The sequence below is a fragment of the Solanum verrucosum genome, unplaced genomic scaffold, assembly GCF_900185275.1.
Source record: "Solanum verrucosum unplaced genomic scaffold, falcon-dt-bn FXZP01000184.1, whole genome shotgun sequence".
NCBI classification, from domain to species: domain Eukaryota; kingdom Viridiplantae; phylum Streptophyta; class Magnoliopsida; order Solanales; family Solanaceae; genus Solanum; species Solanum verrucosum.
In genome coordinates this window covers 39936-58945 of record NW_026020302.1, presented here as the reverse complement: position 1 = coordinate 58945, position 19010 = coordinate 39936, and the positions used below count along the sequence as shown (strand labels likewise).

The following is a 19010-nucleotide window of genomic DNA, read 5'->3' as shown; positions in this document are numbered from 1 at the left end:
CAATCCATCAATGCACCACAACTCATATCACTAAATAGAAGAGCTACTGAGCTAGTTGAAGTCCCTTCAAGTAACCCTACTTTATTAAATTTTTAGCACATATATGTTAATTTTGAAAAAAATAACCCTACTTTATAAAAGTTTACACATAATAATCTATCGGACCTCTTCTATCGATTTTAATAGCCCAAACCTAACACACCCCTTTTCTTATTTGCAGAAAACGCCCCCCTCCTTTTCGCTCTTCGCCATCTCCAACAATCCAATGGTGTATTTTCAAAGTGTATAATCGATATATAATCCATGTATAATTGATATATAATCGTTATACATAAACTATACACCATTTACATAATGTATAGTGTGTCTATCTTTAGTGTATCACGTCTACATACTTGATACACAACGATTATACATTGTACAGGGATGGTATAACAAAATTTTATTATTGCCCGAAAATAGATCGTTTTGGATCCGTTGATTGGTAACTACTATATTGTACACCATGTTATTTTTTTTAGAACTTATAGCGGCAAACACAAATCTAATATAGTTATATAGAGCTGCCTAAAGTTATAAGTATTTTAGACTTAGGGTGTGTTTGGTATGAAGGAAAATGTTTTCTTGGAAAACAAGTTGGATTTTGACTTATTTTTCCATGTTTGGTTGGTGAGTAGAAAATATTTTTTGGAAAAGATTTTTTGTGTTTGATTTATGAATGAAAAATGTTTTTGAAAAATTTCTTTTATTTTTACTAGAGTAGAAAATAATTTTTGAAATTGAAAATATTTTTTAAAAACAAACTTAATTTTTTTTTGGGGTGGGGGCTGGTAGGGGGTGGGGGGGGGGGGGTCGAGGGCAGGGGTGAAAAATTGAAATTTTGAAGTTAAAAATATTTTTTTAAAAAAAACTTAAATTTTTTTTTTTTTGGGGGGGGGGGGTTGGTAGGGGGTGGGTGTGTGGGTGGGGGGATCGAGGGTAGGGGTGAAAAAATGAAATTTTGAAGTCGAAAATATTTTTTAAAAACAAACTTAAACTTTTTTTTTTTGGGGGGGGGCTGGTAGGGGGTGGGTGGGTGGGGGGGGGTCGAGGGTAGGGGTGAAAAAATGAAATTTTGAAGTCGAAAATATTTTTTAAAAACAAATTAAAATTTTTTTTTTGGGGGGGGGTGGTAGGGGGGTGGGTGGGGGGTCAAAGGTAGGGGGTCAAGGGTAGGGGTGAAAAAATGAAATTTTGAAGTCGAAAATATTTTTTAAAAACAAAACTTAAATTTTTTTTTTGGGAGGTGGGAGGGGGGGCTGGTAGGGGGTGGGTGGGGTCGAGGGTAGGGGTGAAAAAATGAAATTTTGAAGTCGAAAATATTTTTTAAAAACAAACTTAAAATTTTTTTTGGGGAGTGGGGAGGCTGGTAGGGGGTGGGTGGGGAATGGGTAGGGGGGTCGAGAGTAAGGGTGAAAAAATGAAATAATATTTTTTAAAAACAAACTTAAATTTTTTTCTTTTTGAACGGGGTGGGGGCTGATAGGGGCTGGGGGGGGGGGGGGCGAGGGTAGGGGGTGGGGGGTAAAAAATAAAAAATTGAAATTAGAAATATCGTTTAAAAACAACTTTTAATATATTTTTGGGAGGGGTGGTGGTAGGGGGTGGGAGTAGGTGAGGGTGGGGTAAAAATATTGAATTTAAAAACAAACTTTAAAATATATTTTTTTTGGGGGGAGGGGGAGGGTGGTTGGGGGGTTGATTTGAGTGTAGGGACAAAATAAATTGATTTTTTCAACAATTTTTTTTTTAATTGGAAGTTGGAAGAGAGTTTGGAAAATGTTTTCCTTAAGTTTTGAAGGGAAGTCATTTTCCTTAAATTTGAGGAAAATGAGTTGATTTGGAAAACATTTTCCAAAACATTTAACCCAACCAAACATGAGAAAATTGGAAAATTCCTTCATACCAAACACACCCTTATGCTACATGTGTTTTCCCTCTCCAATAAATTATGTCATCCAACCCTTTGTTTAATACTGGAATAGTCAACTAACCTATGATACATATTACCAGCTTTGTGATAACGTGGTGGGACTGCTTCATACAGTGATCTCGAATTCGAGTCAGGGTATGGAGAAAATCCTATTAGTGTCACTCCCGAATGCAGTACGTAGCCAGAAAATTCATAAAGAGTGTCCAAAAATTGCATAGATAAAATAAAAAAAAAACGAATGGATGCTCTAAACTTTTGAAATTCAGACTATATATGTAACATAAATAATTATTATTTTAAATTAGAAAATATACTAAAATTTTTAAAATCAAACTACATAATATTTAGCATAGACATTCATGTTTATTTAATAGAAAGTGAACGGACAAAAAAAAAGAAAAAATCAGTACAAAATGAAATCACATTATACTTATAGATTTCACCGAAAAATCAAAAATAAAGAGTAAAATCAAACAAAAAATTTTAAAAGAAATTTTATATGAATTCCTTTTCACTTTTAATAGTTTTATAGAAACGATAAATAAGATTTTCCTGATTAACTTCAAAATTAAATAATTAATTTTAAATTTTATTTTAAAAATTTAATGAAAAGAAAAAATCAATAGTTGGCTACTAAACTTTTTTTTCCTTAAAATTTTAAGTTGTATGTCTCTAATTTAAGATTATTTTAATAGATAATAATAGTTTTGAATTATTGAAAAAATAGAAGATTTATTAATTAATAGCTCTTTTGAAAATGTAAAAATAAAATGTAGTTGTGAATGATGCAATTTTCTAACGAAGGGTGGTTGGATATCCTAGACATAGTATAACTAGGCCCCTGCCCTAGTAAATTATGTGGTGCGCGATTTAAATTTGATCGAAGCTTGAATTAGCACTATGTGAAAAAAAAACATATGATACATATTTTCCGGTGAATCACAAAAAAATTAGGTTGCATGGGATGGAATAATCATAAAGTTTATTTATGGATTTATGGAGGGAGTTAAGAAGTAGGTTTATCCAATAAATTTATGAAATTGCACAAATTCATCCAAATGGAGCGTTTAAAAAAGAAATAAAAAAGGATTAAGGATAAACAAGAATGACTGGTGCTACACGTCTTGTGTGTTGAGCATATATATGGACATTTGGCAGAGCTTAAACAATACATTATTATTTTAATAGGCCGAATGGACAGATGTCACGTTTGGCTTGCCAACATTTGAGCTACGACCACGACAGCACAATGAATTTTTTCAAACCACGATAAAGCAATGATGTATTTGTTTGAACAGACCAGAAGGGAGAAAATATATATTCTCAGTTCCTAATTACTTGTCTATTTACGCTTATTAAGAAAATAATAATTGATATATTGAATTTATCATTTTAATCATATTAATTATGAAGTTGGTGAATTAAAAATTTAAGTTTTCAATTTTTTTTTATCTTTTTCAAAGTAATTAATTGGAGTATAATAGATAAAAAAAATTATCCTTTTTTATTTTGTCAAAACGAACAAGTAAAGAGGGACAAATAAAAAAAGAAAATAAACAAGTAATTAGAGACAAAAGAATATGTATGAAACAATAGTCAGAGATAATAATTTCTACACAAGTTTATTTCTTTAAAGTATTAATTTCACTTATTATAAATAATTAGATATAATAATCTACTCCCGAATCCCTTCCTCACATATTAATCGAACTTTCTATTTTATATAAATATAAATATAATACTTAAGAAATCATGAATAATAAAATAATTTTATTAGTTCACCTTTTAGAAAATTTGTTGGAAATTTTACAAACAAAAAGAACACTTCAAAAAGAATTGATGGTAAGGGTAATATAAAAAAGAGTTATCCCGTTTAATAATAGTTGTTTATTATTAAATTGACACATCTTTTAAAAAGTATTAATAGGGGTAATATTGCTATTTTATTCTTTGACTTTATTAAATTTATTATTTTGAAAAAAATGTTAAATGATAAATATTATTTAATAGTAAAAGTAAAATAAATATAAAAAGTAAATTATCTCTTAATTTTTTAAATTAAACAAATATTATTAAATAATTATTTTTAATATAATGAACAATTATTATTGACCGGAAGAATAAATAATTTAAACGGTAAATAGAGCGACATATCACATCCGCAACTATAAAGGAAGAGACGTAAATCAGTTTTCTCCTGGATATATATTGGATTGGATAGGATGGGAAGAGAAGTTTCGAATTTTGTTCCAGCATAATGTACCCTGGTTTCATATTAATCATAGTCTCTCCTTTTTTATCTTTTTTTTTAAAAATTTTTTTGTCGTGAAAGTTAAAATTAAAAATTTATTAAAAATTATATATTATTATTTATTATTTAAATAAATTTTAAAAAAGTTAACTGAATAAATTAAATCTTACTTTCCTTTTTATGTACCCCAAAATTAATAAATAAAAAGTATTTTTTTTGTCTTATAAATAAAAACTAAACTAATTTTACTTTATGAAAAGTATTTTTAATAATTTAACTAATATGAAATGACAGTACAAATCAAAGGGGACCTCATCGGACAAAGAATGATAGTATTACTGTTACAGAAATACAATGTGCCAATGGGCTGTGTGGGTCCAAAGTCAAATGGATTACGCAGCAAACCGCCACCTTTTTCTATATATTGTACGAGTTTGCATAATTTTTTCTATATACTATTGTACAACTTTGCATAATTTTTTCTATTTATTTCAGGATTCAGAATAATTATAAAGAATAAGAATTTTATTTTTTTTAGATATAAGATAGTATAAGAAACCTCCTGATCTTCTACAAGGTCTCCTCCTCATTGTATTTCATATCAATGTCGAATCCAAAGTTCACAAGAGTACCTAGTATGAGAGAGAGAGTTGAGGATACTCTATCTGCTCACCGTAATCAGCTAGTGGCTCTCCTGTCGAGGTACAAACATGAACTATACTTTACATATATACACCTCTTTTTCTTTTCTTTTGATGGGTTCTTCATATCTTAGTTGATTTGGGATTGATAAATAATAAGTAACTATTATTAACTGAGAAATAGTATATATTTGTGTTCCACTTTATGTGTGTGTGTGTTGCTTTTAATATAATTGGAGAAGTTTCAAGGGTTATCTAGTTTTAGTGATTTATGTATGTGTGTTTGTTGGTTTTAAGATATGTGGCGCAGGGGAAGGGGATATTGCAACCTCATCACTTAATTGATGAGTTCAATAGTGCTGTATGTGATGACACTGCTTGTGAAAAGCTCAAAGAAGGCCCCTTTTGTGAAATCTTGAAATCTACTCAGGTATAACTTGAAACACATGACTTAAAAAATCATTTTTTTTATTCGCTTTACTGTGTATGAATGTATGTATGTATGAAGAGAGAGTCTCTTCAAGATTGAAGAAATAATATCTAAAACATGGTGTTCATTTTATCTTAAGTCATCAACTTTTTCGATTTTCTGATCCTACCCGCATTCAGAATTTAAACATGATATGTTCAAACCTTTAAATCCTTTTCTTGAATCCATCCACTTTTCAAATTATGGGGGTCATGATTTAGTGTTTGTTGAAACTATTTGCAAATTTGTACTTATACTTGAGCTCCATGACGAAAATACTGGGTTCAGTTGAACTTAATAAACCAATAAACCAGGTTGCACCTGCCTCTGTCTTCATGTGACGACTAATACACACTCATTTTACTGTTTGAATCTATGTTACTCAAACTTTCCAAAAATGCTGCCGCAATTGTGACGGATCCTCCAAGAATCTACTATTTTTGGAGGATTTGACAAACACCGGCATCATTTTGGAAGAATCCGAGCAACATAGGTTTGAATAAGTTGCTTAATAACAGAGCATCTTTTGATGTTTCATTCTTTAATAGGTTACACCATTGTTTCACCAAGATTCTACGCCTAAAATAGGGATCCATGGTTTTACTTGTCTCTGACTGAATTTCTTGTTCGTTTAGCTGACAAGTAATTTGTTTTGCTTTGTCGTCAAAATAGGAAACCATTGTGCTCCCACCATTTGTTGCTATAGCAGTTCGTCCAAGGCCAGGTGTTTGGGAATATGTTCGTGTTAACGTATATGATCTGAGTGTTGAACAATTGACTATTCCTGAATATCTCCGTTTCAAAGAAGAACTTGTGGATGGAGAGTAAGTTCTTTCTCATCTCTATTGCAAATATGAAACATTTTAAAACTTGCACAAGTTTTATATCTTTACAAAATTTGTTGGTTTCAACTGTATGCTAGGGATAATAATCTCTTTGTGCTTGAGCTGGATTTTGAGCCATTTAATGCATCAGTTCCTCGTCCATCACGCTCTTCATCCATTGGAAATGGAGTCCAATTCCTCAATCGTCATTTGTCCTCAAATATGTTTCGCAGCAAAGAATCTCTCGACCCGTTACTTGATTTCCTTAGAGGACACAATCATAAAGGGAATGTAAGTACCGTGACCAGTTTTTCCTTTGTAAATGTCTGCTTGTCCCTGATTGTCTACCACTCGCATCTTTCGGTACGTGCAACCATTATAAGATATGTAAATGCTCCTAGTTGAATTTCATCATCAACAAACTATCCGCTATTGTACTTGTATTGCTGGATGAAGAGCACACCATTACTTTTTATTTTTCCCACTTGATGGATAATAGTTTATGTAACAGTTTGACATTTGGGAATAATATTATCTCACATGAAAAATGTTCAAGAAGTATTACTACTTCTATTTGTAAGATGGATTGTCTATCTATGCAGGTCTTGATGTTGAATGAACGTATACAGCGAATCTCCAGGCTGGAGTCGTCTCTTAATAAAGCAGATGATTATCTCTCAAAGCTACCACCAGATACACCCTATACTGAGTTTGAATATGCGTGAGTTTGTACATATTTGTTTTGTTTTCTTACAAGTGTATGTAATTGGTCAAGAAAATTAAAGAAATATAGGAGCTGAAATCTTGTTTATGGAACCATGTGGATGCAGATTGCAAGAAATGGGCTTTGAGAAGGGTTGGGGTGATACTGCAAAACGTGTTTTGGAGACTATGCATCTGCTTTCTGACATTCTTCAGGCTCCTGATCCCTCAACCTTGGAGACTTTTCTTGGTAGATTACCAATGGTGTTCAATGTTGTCATATTATCTCCTCATGGATACTTTGGTCAAGCAAATGTCTTGGGTTTGCCGGACACTGGTGGACAGGTAATAACAAGGAGAAAGGGGTCTTGTATTATGTAAACTTGTTTGCATACAGCTCCAATCTTTTTTCGGGATATTCCCTTTAAACAGTTATCTGTCATCTAGTTCCTCTTCCCCATAAACATTGTCACCTAGTTTTTCCTACAATCTAAAGAACTGGAGAAAAAAAAAGAATTATTATATCTTCTATTTAGTATTAATGGAGAAGACTTATCATTGTTGGAAATTCTAATTGTTACATTTGGTTTATTTCCTCTTCCTGCAAATTATACTGCTGAATCATCCCTAGATATTCCAGTTTAACTTTGGACATAAAGGTTAATACGGGACCATTCAGTTCTTTCTTGCAGTAGACTTGAGCAGGCACTCTCTATTGCAGTTGATATAGTTCGTATAATCTTGCAGAAGCTAGAGCAGTGTTGGAAAGCTCAGTAATATTAATTTTTGGCAGTGCCAAGCACTGTGTAATGTTACTGAAGTATCATCCATGGTTTTCCTTGAATTTGTTCCCCTTTTGGTGATTCACAGGTTGTCTATATACTGGATCAAGTGCGTGCTTTGGAGGCCGAAATGCTCCTTAGAATAAAGCAACAAGGACTCAACTTCAAGCCTAGAATCCTTGTTGTGAGTACATGTATGTTATGCAAACTCTAATTTGGTTTCTGGGATTGCAATTGACATAAATATGCTTTCTTTGATTGCAAAAGGTCACCCGACTGATACCTGATGCTAAAGGAACCACGTGCAACCAGCGGTTGGAGAGAATTAGTGGAACTGAATACTCACATATTTTACGTGTCCCTTTTAGGACAGAAAATGGAATCCTTCATAAATGGATATCTAGGTTTGATGTATGGCCTTACCTGGAGAAGTTTACCGAGGTAACCTCTTTGTCTTTTGGAAATCACCGTTTGTTGCTGATGTTTGTTCAGTGTGCTTAAGCGAACGATGGCAATTAGTACAAATTGTGCGAACTTGTAGCCAACTGTTGTGTTTGCCAACACGTTGATAAATGGATAACTTTTGGTCATCAATTACATTTGTTAGTTTAACATACTGGATAGCACACTTCTCGTGTCTTTTCTGCCTATATATATTGGAAGAAGACATACTCGCCCTTCCATAATTTCTCAGGACCTTTCTATGTACGGTAAATTTCCCAGCTAACATTTCCAAGTCAATTCTTGACCAGGATGTGGCAGGTGAAATGTCTGCTGAGCTCCAGGGAGTACCCGATCTGATTATTGGCAACTACAGTGATGGAAATTTAGTTGCCTCCCTGTTAGCATATAAAATGGGCATCACACAGGTAGGAAAGACGTGATTCTTTACCTGGCTAGCACAATGTCTTGAGGCTATGTATCTGCAATACTAATTTAATACTTTGCCGCCACCTTTATTTCCCAGTGTACCATTGCTCATGCTTTGGAGAAAACAAAGTATCCTGATTCTGACATCTATTGGAAAAAGTTTGAGGAGAAATATCATTTTTCATGTCAGTTTACTGCTGATCTACTGTCAATGAATCATTCAGATTTCATAATCACTAGTACCTATCAAGAGATTGCAGGAACGTAAGTCATCTTAATATGGCCCTGGTTTTTTATTGAGTCCATTTTTAATTCGATATCATGATTTGAGGAACTGTGATTTAACCTTGTCATATCTGTGAATTGTTCCACAATTTTATTTTGTTATTGAAGAAACGATTTGAGCCTGTAATCAGATATAATTTGTCGTGTTTGAGCTAGAACTTGTTTCATTATCTGTCGAGTAGGATGATACTGCAACTATATTTTTATGTGTGGCAATTTACATTTCATCTGTCTATTTCTTATATGTGTTTGGGCTTTTCTTCCTGTTGATCATGTTTACATGGCTGAAACTCAAAAAAAATAAAAATGAACGCCTAGTTGATATCGTTGGATGCTTGAAAATCAGTGGATGCTTTGCTCCATGAATGACCAATGTTAATAAATAACCAGTAATGTGGATGTTATTCACCTTGTAAGCAAGCGAAAAAAGAACAGAGAAATGTAACATCCTCAATGGATTGTTGAGACTTGTAAAAAATTGTATGTAGAAATTGTTTTAGCTTGTAACCACATGTATATAATTCTATATGGATGTGAACATTGATGTGCCATCGCTCATGATCTGGATACTGAATCCTATATTGTATACAATTTGGCTTGGCTATAATATTGTCTTTAGAGTTCATGCAGATTGCTTAATTACACCACTATGTTTACACGTTTAATATTCAAGCGACATAATGATGTTAGACATTAGATGGCTTGCTTGGAATCTGATAGCGGCTTGTTTCAGGAAGAATACTGTTGGTCAGTACGAGAGTCATACTGCTTTCACTCTCCCAGGCCTATATCGTGTTGTCCATGGCATTGATGTTTTCGATCCCAAATTCAATATAGTGTCTCCTGGAGCTGACATGACAATTTACTTCCCATATTCTGACAAGGAAAAGAGACTGACATCTTTGCATCCCTCGATTGAGAAGTTGTTATTTGATCCCGAGCAGAATGAAGTGCATATGTAAGTGGCCATTCATCTTTCCTAATAATTTGGAATATATATAATGATTTGTATAAAATGAACCCAACACCCCTACATTAGAAAAGGAGGGCCTGATATGATTATCCACAAATGAACTCCTAATGATATTTGCTTACAATGCCCTGGATATTGTATGAGGGAAAGAAGAGAACCAGCCGTAGATGTCCCTAATTCCTTTTTCTGCTTTCTTATTTTGCTTTTTCCTTCATATAAGTAGTCGTATATAAGTAGTCCTAGTATTACTCTGGAAGTTTCTTGTTATTCCATTTCTGTTACTATTCAGTCTTTCTTGCACTTCTACTGCTGTATTATTTTGTTGTAGTGGTTGTTCCTTTCTAGTGACTGTCTTTAGCATTTTGTCTTGGTTTCTTCTCTCCTGTTATTTTTTTTTTTTCGAAAAAGTCTGTGTACATACGACATTTCTCAGACCCCACTTGTGGGATTACGTTGGGTATGTTGTTGTTGAAGTTTTCACTAGTCAAAATTAAATGTCATTGTAATAGGCTGATAGCTTTTATACCTTTATAAAGGTTGCTCATTGGATCCCGAGATCCAAATAAGGCAACAAAATCAATGTCTTAGTACTTGCACCTGCTTCTGATAAACAACCCTCGATCGCATAGTTAATTATCGATGACTTTGGTGGAAGATCAAGGGACAAAGTGGCTCCTAGTAAAAAGCTTAACCCTTTCAATGGTTTTCTCCAAATAAAATTGAAACAGAGGGAGTACCACATATAATATTGTATTGGTTTTTTGCTCTTTGCTTCTGATGGGCAGTGATCAGTAAATTGGTTGTTGATTGATGTCATTACTCTTTTTTATTACAGAGGCAACCTGAATGATCAATCAAAACCGATAATTTTTTCAATGGCAAGGCTTGACCGGGTCAAGAACATTACGGGATTAGTTGAGTGCTATGCTAAAAATGCCACACTCAGGGAATTGGCAAACCTTGTTGTAGTAGCTGGATACAACGATGTAAAGAAATCCAATGACAGAGAAGAAATAGCAGAAATTGAGAAGATGCATGCTCTTATGAAGGAACATAGCTTGGATGGTCAATTCAGATGGATATCAGCCCAAATGAACCGGGCACGTAATGGTGAGCTCTATCGCTATATAGCTGACAAGAGAGGTATATTTGTTCAGGTATGATGCTTGTATCGTATTGTATCATCTCCACTTTCATTCTCCTAGAGGTGGTTATCATGAAAATTACATATCTTCCTTTTAGCCTGCGTTTTATGAAGCGTTTGGACTCACGGTGGTTGAAGCTATGACTTGTGGTCTTCCAACATTTGCAACTTGTCATGGTGGTCCTATGGAGATCATTCAGGACGGTGTATCCGGGTACCATATAGATCCTTATCATCCCAATAAAGCTGCTGAGCTCATGGTAGAATTCTTCCAACGATGCGAACAAAATCCTACTCACTGGGAAAATATATCTGCATCTGGCCTACAAAGGATTCTCGACAGGTTTGTAGTTGTATACATGTATATAAAGAAGATTAACAAATGTTTATTTGAATGGAAATTAACTTCCGCATTGCTCACTTTCTAATATTCAACCAAATTTTAAGGTATACATGGAAAATTTACTCGGAGAGGCTGATGACTTTGGCTGGTGTATATGGTTTCTGGAAGCTTGTTTCAAAACTCGAGAGGCGTGAAACTAGACGATACCTCGAGATGTTTTACATTCTCAAGTTCCGCGAGTTGGTGAGGTCCTTTTTAGCTCATATTCAGTTCCTCAATCAAAATATAAATGCAGTTCAAGTACTATTATACGCCTAAACATGTCAGCGGTTGGGGCTGGGGCTGTTGAGAGGACTTTTCGAGAAGTTTCATGTAAAGCTTTCCCTCTTTTTCCAGGTAAAATCTGTTCCTCTAGCAATTGATGACAAGCACTGAGCAATGATGGTGCAAGCATTGGAGGATTTTGCAAAGAAATAATAACGTGGATCGAGAAGAGCAGCTAGTAAAATAAAGACATAAATGTTATGTAAAAAAAAGCAATGTGCTGCCCCAGTGGGGGTGGCTGATATGCACTCTATGATCATGTTTTTATCTTCTTGTTGCAGTTAAACTAATGTGCACTCAGTTTTTACTTGGTTAAAAAGTTGTATTATTAGGGAATACCACATTATTTGCTCTCTTCAGATCGGTGTCGTCTTCAAACCTTGCTTATGGGATCAAACTGGTATATTGTTGTGTCAAGTTGTTACGTAATTTGCTCCTAGAGGATTGGCATAGATCATCAATATTCACTTAATGTGCTCATAGTGTTAGGACTGAAAATAAGCATGTGTAATGCGAAAGCTAGCAAAGCAAACCTCGAAAGTTATGAGTTACAAGACAAACGAGAAAAATATCAAAAGGCACAAAGATTTAATGTGGTTCGGTCAATCGATTTACGTCCACAAAGGGGATGAGAAATTCACTATAAATATGAGAGTACAAAATATAGAGAGAAATAACTTCAACCAATTTACTCGAAATACAAGGAGGTACAAAAATTCTCCTCCATAACCGCAACTCTCAAAATCCTAGGATTACATTGTGAATGATGATTAAGTTAGAAGAAATAAACTTATATTTATCGAGTCTTAAAACCTTTTCTACAAGGAAACGACTAGTCAAAATATTAAAACATTTTCCAAAAATTTATAGTAAGAAATCAGAGCAAATAAAACCCAACAAATCTTCTCCTTGACCTGAATTTCTAACAAAATAAATTTGTCCACTTTTTTCACATAATCTTTAGGATCTTGTATCTCTTCTCCGTAATATCCTCCATCAAATCTACGTTTTGACACAAAGAGGATGGAATCTACGTTTTGACACAAAGAGGATGGAATCTACGTTTCGACACAGAGAACCTCTCTGAAATAATTTCTCCAACAAAAATCTTCATTATTGTTAGAAAGGTTGCGGCTAGAGCTACACCCGCCAAGATGAACACCCAATTTTTAACCTGGATCCATCACAAACCATTGCACCTGACTCTGATATCACTTGTTACGACCATTTGAAAATTCAGCATCTTAAAGATTGAAGATAAGCTTTGAATTTATGAAATTTCAAACGGCCATAACTCGGGCCTCGGATGTCCGTTTCAGACGATTTCTTTTTAATCTTCGTATTTTTTCGAGATCTACGCAACCAAACTGTCGAAAGGCGGTTTTAGAGAGCCGAATTTTCCAAAAACGCCTTTTATTCATTCTTATATGATTAGAAATATGATGAGAAAAAAAAGAAAATTCAAATAAAGGGGATGGACTTTTCAAATAGATCTCGAAAAAATACGAGGAATAAAAAAAAAAAATTGTGTCAAACGGACATTCGAGCCCAAAGTTACGACTATTTGAAAATTCAACATCTTAAAGATTGAAGGTAGTTTTGAATTTATGAAACTTCAAACGGTCATAACTCGGGTCTCGAATGTCCGTTTCAGGCGATTTTTTATTTGAATATGAGTATTTTTTTGAGATCTATGCAACCAAACTGCCGAAAGGCTGTTTGAGAGAGCCGTTTTTACCAAAAACGTCTTTTATTCATTCTTATATGAGTAGAAATATGATGAGAAAAAAAAGGGAAATTCAAATAAAGGGGATGGGATTTTCAAATAGATCTCGAAAAAATACGAGGAATCAAAAAAAAAATTGCATCAAACGGACATTTGAGACCAAAGTTACGACCCTTTGAAAATTCAGCATCTTAAAGATTGAAGGTAACTTTGAATTTATGAAATTTCAAATGGCCATAACTCGGGCCTCGGATGTCCGTTTAAGGTGATTTTTTTTAAATCTGCGTATTTTTTCGAGATCTATGCAACCAAACTGTTGAAAGGCCATTTCAGAGAACCAATTTTTCCAAAAACGTCTTTTATTCATTCTTATATAAGTAGAAATATGATGAAAAAAAAGGAAATTTTAATAAAGGAGATAGGTTTTTCAAATAGATCTCGAAAAAATACGAAGAATCAAAAAAGAAATTGCGTCAAGCGGACATTCGAGCCCAAAGTTACGACCGTTTGAAAATTCAGCATTTTAAATATTGAAGGTAGCTTTGAATTTATGAAACTTCAAACAGCCATAACTCGGACCTCAGGTGTGCGTTTCAGGTGATTTTTTTTAAAAATCTTTGTATTTTTTCGAGATCTACGCAATCAAGTTGCCGAAAGGCGGTTTGAGAGAGCTGATTTTTCCAAAAAATGCATTTTATTCTTTCTTATATGAGTAGAAATATTATGAGAAAAAAAAGGAAATTCAAATAAAGGGGATGGGCTATTCAAATAGATCTCGAAAAAATACGAGGAATCAAAATTGTTTTTGCGTCAAACGGACATTAAAGACCAAAGTTACGACGATTTGAAAATTTAGCATCTTAAAAATTGAAGATAGCTTTGAATTTATGAAACTTCAAACGGCCATAACTCGGGAATAGGATGTCTGTTTCATGCGATTTTTGTTTAAATTAGCGTATTTTTTCGAGATCTATGCAACCAAACTGCCGAAAGGCCGTTTCAGAGAACCAATTTTTTCAAAAACGCCTTTTATTCATTCTTATATAAGTAGAAATATAATGAGAAAAAAAAAGAAAATTCAAATAAAGGAGATGGATTTTTCAAATAGATCTCGAAAAAATACGAGGAATCAAAAAAGAAATTCCGTCAAACGGACATTCGAGCCCTAAGTTACGACCATTTGAAAATTCAGCATCTTAAAGATTGAAGATAGCTTTGAATTTATTAAACTTCAAACGGCTATAATTCGGGCCTCGGATGTCTGTTCCAGGAGATTTTTTTTATCTTTGTATTTTTTCGAAATATACGCAACCAAACTGCTGAAAGACGGTTTGAGAGAGCCGATTTTTGCAAAACCGCCTTTTATTCATTCTTATATGAGTAGAAATATGATGAGAAAAAAAAGAAAATTCAAATAAAGGGGGTGGGATTTTTAGATAGATCTCGAAAAAATACGAAGAATCAATAAAGAAATTGCGTCAAACGGACATTCGAGCCCATAGTTACGACCATTTGAAAATTCAGCATCTCAAAAATTGAAGGTAGCTTTGAATTTATGAAACTTCAAACGTCCATAATTCGGGCCTCGGATGTTCGTTTCAGGCGATTTTTTGTTGAATCTGCGTATTTTTTTGAGATCTATGCAACCAAATAGCCGAAAGGCGGTTTAAGCGAGCCGATTTTTCCAAAAACGCCTTTTATTCATTCTTATATGAGTAGAAATATGATGAGAAAAAGAAAAGGAGATTCAAATAAAGGGGATGAGTTTTTCAAATATATCTCGAAAAAATACGAGGAATCAAAAGAGAAGTTACGTCAAACGGACATTCGAGCCCAAAGTTACGACCATTTGAAAATTCAGCATCTTAAAGATTGAAGGTAACTTTGAATTTATGAAACTTCAAATGGCCATAACTCGGGCCTCGGATGGCCGTTTTAGGCGATTTTTTTTTAATATATGTATTATTTCGAAATCTACGCAACAAAATTGCCGTAAGGCGGTTTGAGCGAGCCAATTTTTCCAAAAACGTCTTTTATTCATTTTTATATGAGTAGAAATATGATGAGAAAAAAAAAGGAAATAAAAATAAAGGGGATGGGATTTTTAAATAGATCTCGAAAAAATACGAGGAATCAAAAAAGAAATTGCGTCAAACGGACATTCCAAGCCAAAGTTACGACCATTTGAAAATTCAGCATCTTAAAGATCTAGCTTTGATTTTATGAAACTTCAAACGGCCATAACTCAGGCCTTGGATGTCCGTTTCAGGCAATTTCTTTTTTGATTCCTCATATTTTTTCGAGATCTATGCAACCAAACAGCCGAAAGGCGGTCTAAGATAGCCGATTTTTCCAAAAACACCTTTTATTCATTCTTATATGAGTAGAAATATGATGAGAAAAAAAAGGAAATTCAAATAAAGGGGATGGATTTTTTCAAATAGATCTCGAAAAAATATGAGGAATCAAAAAAGAAATTGCGTCAAATGGACATTCGAGCCCAAAGTTACGACCGTTTGAAAATTCAGCATTTTAAATATTGAAGGTAGCTTTGAATTTATGAAACTTCAAACGGCCATAACTCGGATCTCGAATGTACGTTTCAGGCGATTTTTTTAAAAATCTTCGTATTTTTTCGAGATCTACGCAACCAAGTTGCCGAAAGGCGGTTTTAGAGAGCCGATTTTTCCAAAAATGCCTTTTATTCATTCTTATATGAGTAGAAATATTATGAGAAAAAAAAATAAATTCAAATAAAGGAGATGGGCTATTCAAATAGATCTTGAAAAAATACGAGGAATCAAATTTTTTTTTGCGTCAAACGGACATTACAGACCAAAGTTACGACCATTTGAAAATTTAGCATCTTAAAGATTGAAGGTAGCTTTGAATTTATGAAACTTCAAACGACCATAACTCAGGAATCAGATGTCCGTTTCATGCGATTTTTGTTTCAATCAGCGTATTTTTTCGAAATCTATGAAACCAAACTGCCGAAAGGCCGTTTCAGAGAACCAATTTTTTTCAAAAAACGTCTTTTATTCATTCTTATATAAGTAGAAATATAATGAGAAAATAAAAGGAAAATCAAATATAGGAGATGGGTTTTTCAAATAGATGTCGAAAAAATACGAGGAATCAAAAAGGAAATTCCGTCAAACGGTCATTCGAGCCTAGAGTTACGACCATTTGAAAATTCAGCATCTTAAAGATTTAAGATAACTTTGAATTTATTAAACTTCAAATAGCCATAATTCGGGCCTCGGATGTCCGTTTCAGGCGATATTTTTTCTAATCTTCGTATATTTTTGAAATATACGCAACCAAATTGTCGAAAGACGGTTTGAGAGAGCCGATTTTTGCAAAAATGCCTTTTATTCATTCTTATATGAGTAGAAATATAGTGAGAAAAAAAAATGAAATTCAAATAAAGGGGATGGGATTTTTAAATAGATCTAAAAAAGATACGAGGAATCAATAAAGAAATTGCGTCAAACGGACATTCGAGCCCATAGTTACGACAATTTGAAAATTCAGCATCTCAAAAATTGAAGGTAGCTTTGAATTTATGAAACTTCAAACGGCCATACCTTAGGCCTCGGATGGCCGTTTTAGGCGATTTTTTTTGAATCCGCATATTTTTTTGAGATATACGCAACCAAATTGCCTAAAGGTGGTTTGCGCGTGTCGATTTTCCCAAAAACGCCTTTTATTCATTCTTATACGAGTAGAAATATATGAGAAAAAAAATAGGAAATTCAAATAAAGGAGATGGGTTTGTCAAATAGATCTCGAAAAAATACGAGGGATCAAAAAAAAAATTGCGTCAAACGAACGTTCGAGCCAAAAGTTACGACCATTTGAAAATTCAGCATCTTAAATATTGAAGGTAGCTTTGAATTTATGAAACTTCAAACCGCCATAACTCGGGACTCCGGCATCCGTTTTAGTCGTTTTTTTTTGAATCCGCGTATTTTTTCGAGATCTACGCAACCAATCTGCCGATTTTCCCAAAAACGCCTTTTATTCATTCTTATACGAGTAAAAATATGATGAGAAAAAAATAGGAAATTCAAATAAAGGAGATGGGTTTGTCAAATAGATCTCGAAAAAATAAAAGGGATAAAAAAAAAACTGCGTCAAACGAACGTTTGAGCCAAAAGTTACAACCATTTGAAAATTCAGCATCTTAAATATTGAAGGTAGCTCTGAATTTATGAAACTTCAAACGGCCCTAACTCGGGACTCGGGCATCCGTTTTAGGATGTTTTTTTTATTTGAATCCGCGTATTTTTTTGAGATCTACGCAACCAAACTGCCTATAGGCGGTTTGCACGTGCCGATTTTACCAAAAACGCCTTTTATTCATTCTTATATGAATAGAAATATAATGAGAAAAAAAAAGGAAATTCAAATAAAGGGGATGCATTTTTCAAATAGATCTCGAAAAAATACGAGGAAAAAAAAATAAATTGCGTTAAACGGACGTTCAAGCCAAAAGTTACGACCATTTGAAAATTCAGCATCTTAAATATTGAAGGTAGCTTTGAATTTATGAAACTTCTAACAGCCATGACTCGGGCCTCGAGCGTCCGTTTCAGGCGATTTTTTTTGAATCCGCGTATTTTTTTGACATCTAAGCAACCAACCCGCCTAAAGGCGGTTTACACGTGCCGATTTTCCCAAAAATGTCTTTTGTTCATTCTTATACGAGTAGAAATTTGATGAGAAAAAAAAAGGAAATTCAAATAAAGGGGATTCGTTTTTTAAATAGATATAAAAAAAATACGAGGAATCAAAAAAAAAAATTGCGTCAAACGGACGTTCGAGTCAAAAGTTACGACCATTTGAAAATGCAGCTTCTTAAATATTGAAGGTAGCTTTGAATTTATGAAACTTCAAACGGCCATAACTCGGGCCTCGGGCGAACGTTTTGAGGCGATTTTTTTTTCGAATTTGCGTATTTGTTCGAAATATACGCAACCAAACTGCCTAAAGGTGGTTTGCGCGAGCCGATTTTTACAAAAATGTTTTTTATTCATTCTTATACGAATAGAAATATGATAGAAAAAAAAAGGAAATTCAAATAAAGGGGATGCGTTTTTCAAATAGATATAAAAAAAATACGAGAAATCAAAAAAAAAAATTGCGTCAAACGGACGTTCGAACCAAAAGTTACGACAATTTGAAAATTCAGCATCTTAAATATTGAAGGTAGCTTTGAATTTATGAAACTTCAAACGGCCATAACTCTGGCCTCGGGCGTCCGTTTCAGGTGATTTTTTTTTTTGAATTCGCATATTTTTTCGAGATCTACCCAACCAAATTGCCTAAAGGTGGCTTGTGCGTGCCGATTTGTCCAAAAATTCCTTTTATTCGATCTTATACGAGTAGAAATATGATGAGAAAAAAAAAGGAAATTCAAATAAAGAGGATGCGTTTTTCAAATAGATCTCCAAAAAATACGAGGACTCAATTTTTTTTTTACGTCAAACGGACGTTCGAGCGAAAAGTTAGGACCATTCAAAAATTCAACATCTTAAATTTTGAAGGTAACTTTGAATTTATGAAACTTCAAACGGCCATAACTCGGGCCTTAGGCGTCCGTTTTAGGCAATTTATTTGTTGAATCCGCGTATTTTTTTGAGATCTACGCAACCAAACTGCCTAAAGGTGGTTTGCGGGTGCCGATTTTCCCAAAAAT

The 19010-nt window shown here is 33.8% G+C and overlaps 1 protein-coding gene across 1 annotated transcript; it reads left to right on the top strand.

Moving 5' to 3' along the window:
• The first annotated feature begins 4724 nt into the window (after window positions 1-4724).
• LOC125834891 (sucrose synthase 2-like) lies at window positions 4725-11937 on the top strand. The gene is made up of 15 exons (XM_049514038.1): window positions 4725-4925; window positions 5162-5294; window positions 6006-6157; window positions 6256-6448; window positions 6760-6878; window positions 6988-7204; window positions 7730-7825; window positions 7909-8082; window positions 8394-8510; window positions 8609-8775; window positions 9530-9754; window positions 10605-10926; window positions 11012-11256; window positions 11361-11499; window positions 11653-11937. Exons 1-15 carry the CDS (start codon window positions 4828-4830, stop codon window positions 11689-11691), a joined length of 2436 nt encoding a protein of 811 aa, XP_049369995.1. The 5' UTR covers window positions 4725-4827; the 3' UTR covers window positions 11692-11937.
• The last annotated feature ends 7073 nt before the right edge of the window (window positions 11938-19010 follow it).

What these genes read in the sequence shown, in the direction of transcription:
- LOC125834891 (XM_049514038.1), top strand. Translation starts at nt 4,828, where the DNA reads ATGTCGAATCCAAAGTTCACAAGAGTACCTAGTATGAGAGAGAGAGTT. An exon ending in TATACTGAGTTTGAATATGC is followed by an intron (nt 6,879 to 6,987) that starts GTGAGTTTGTAC and finishes ATGTGGATGCAG; the next exon opens with ATTGCAAGAAATGGGCTTTG. An exon ending in TTCTCAAGTTCCGCGAGTTG is followed by an intron (nt 11,500 to 11,652) that starts GTGAGGTCCTTT and finishes CTCTTTTTCCAG; the next exon opens with GTAAAATCTGTTCCTCTAGC.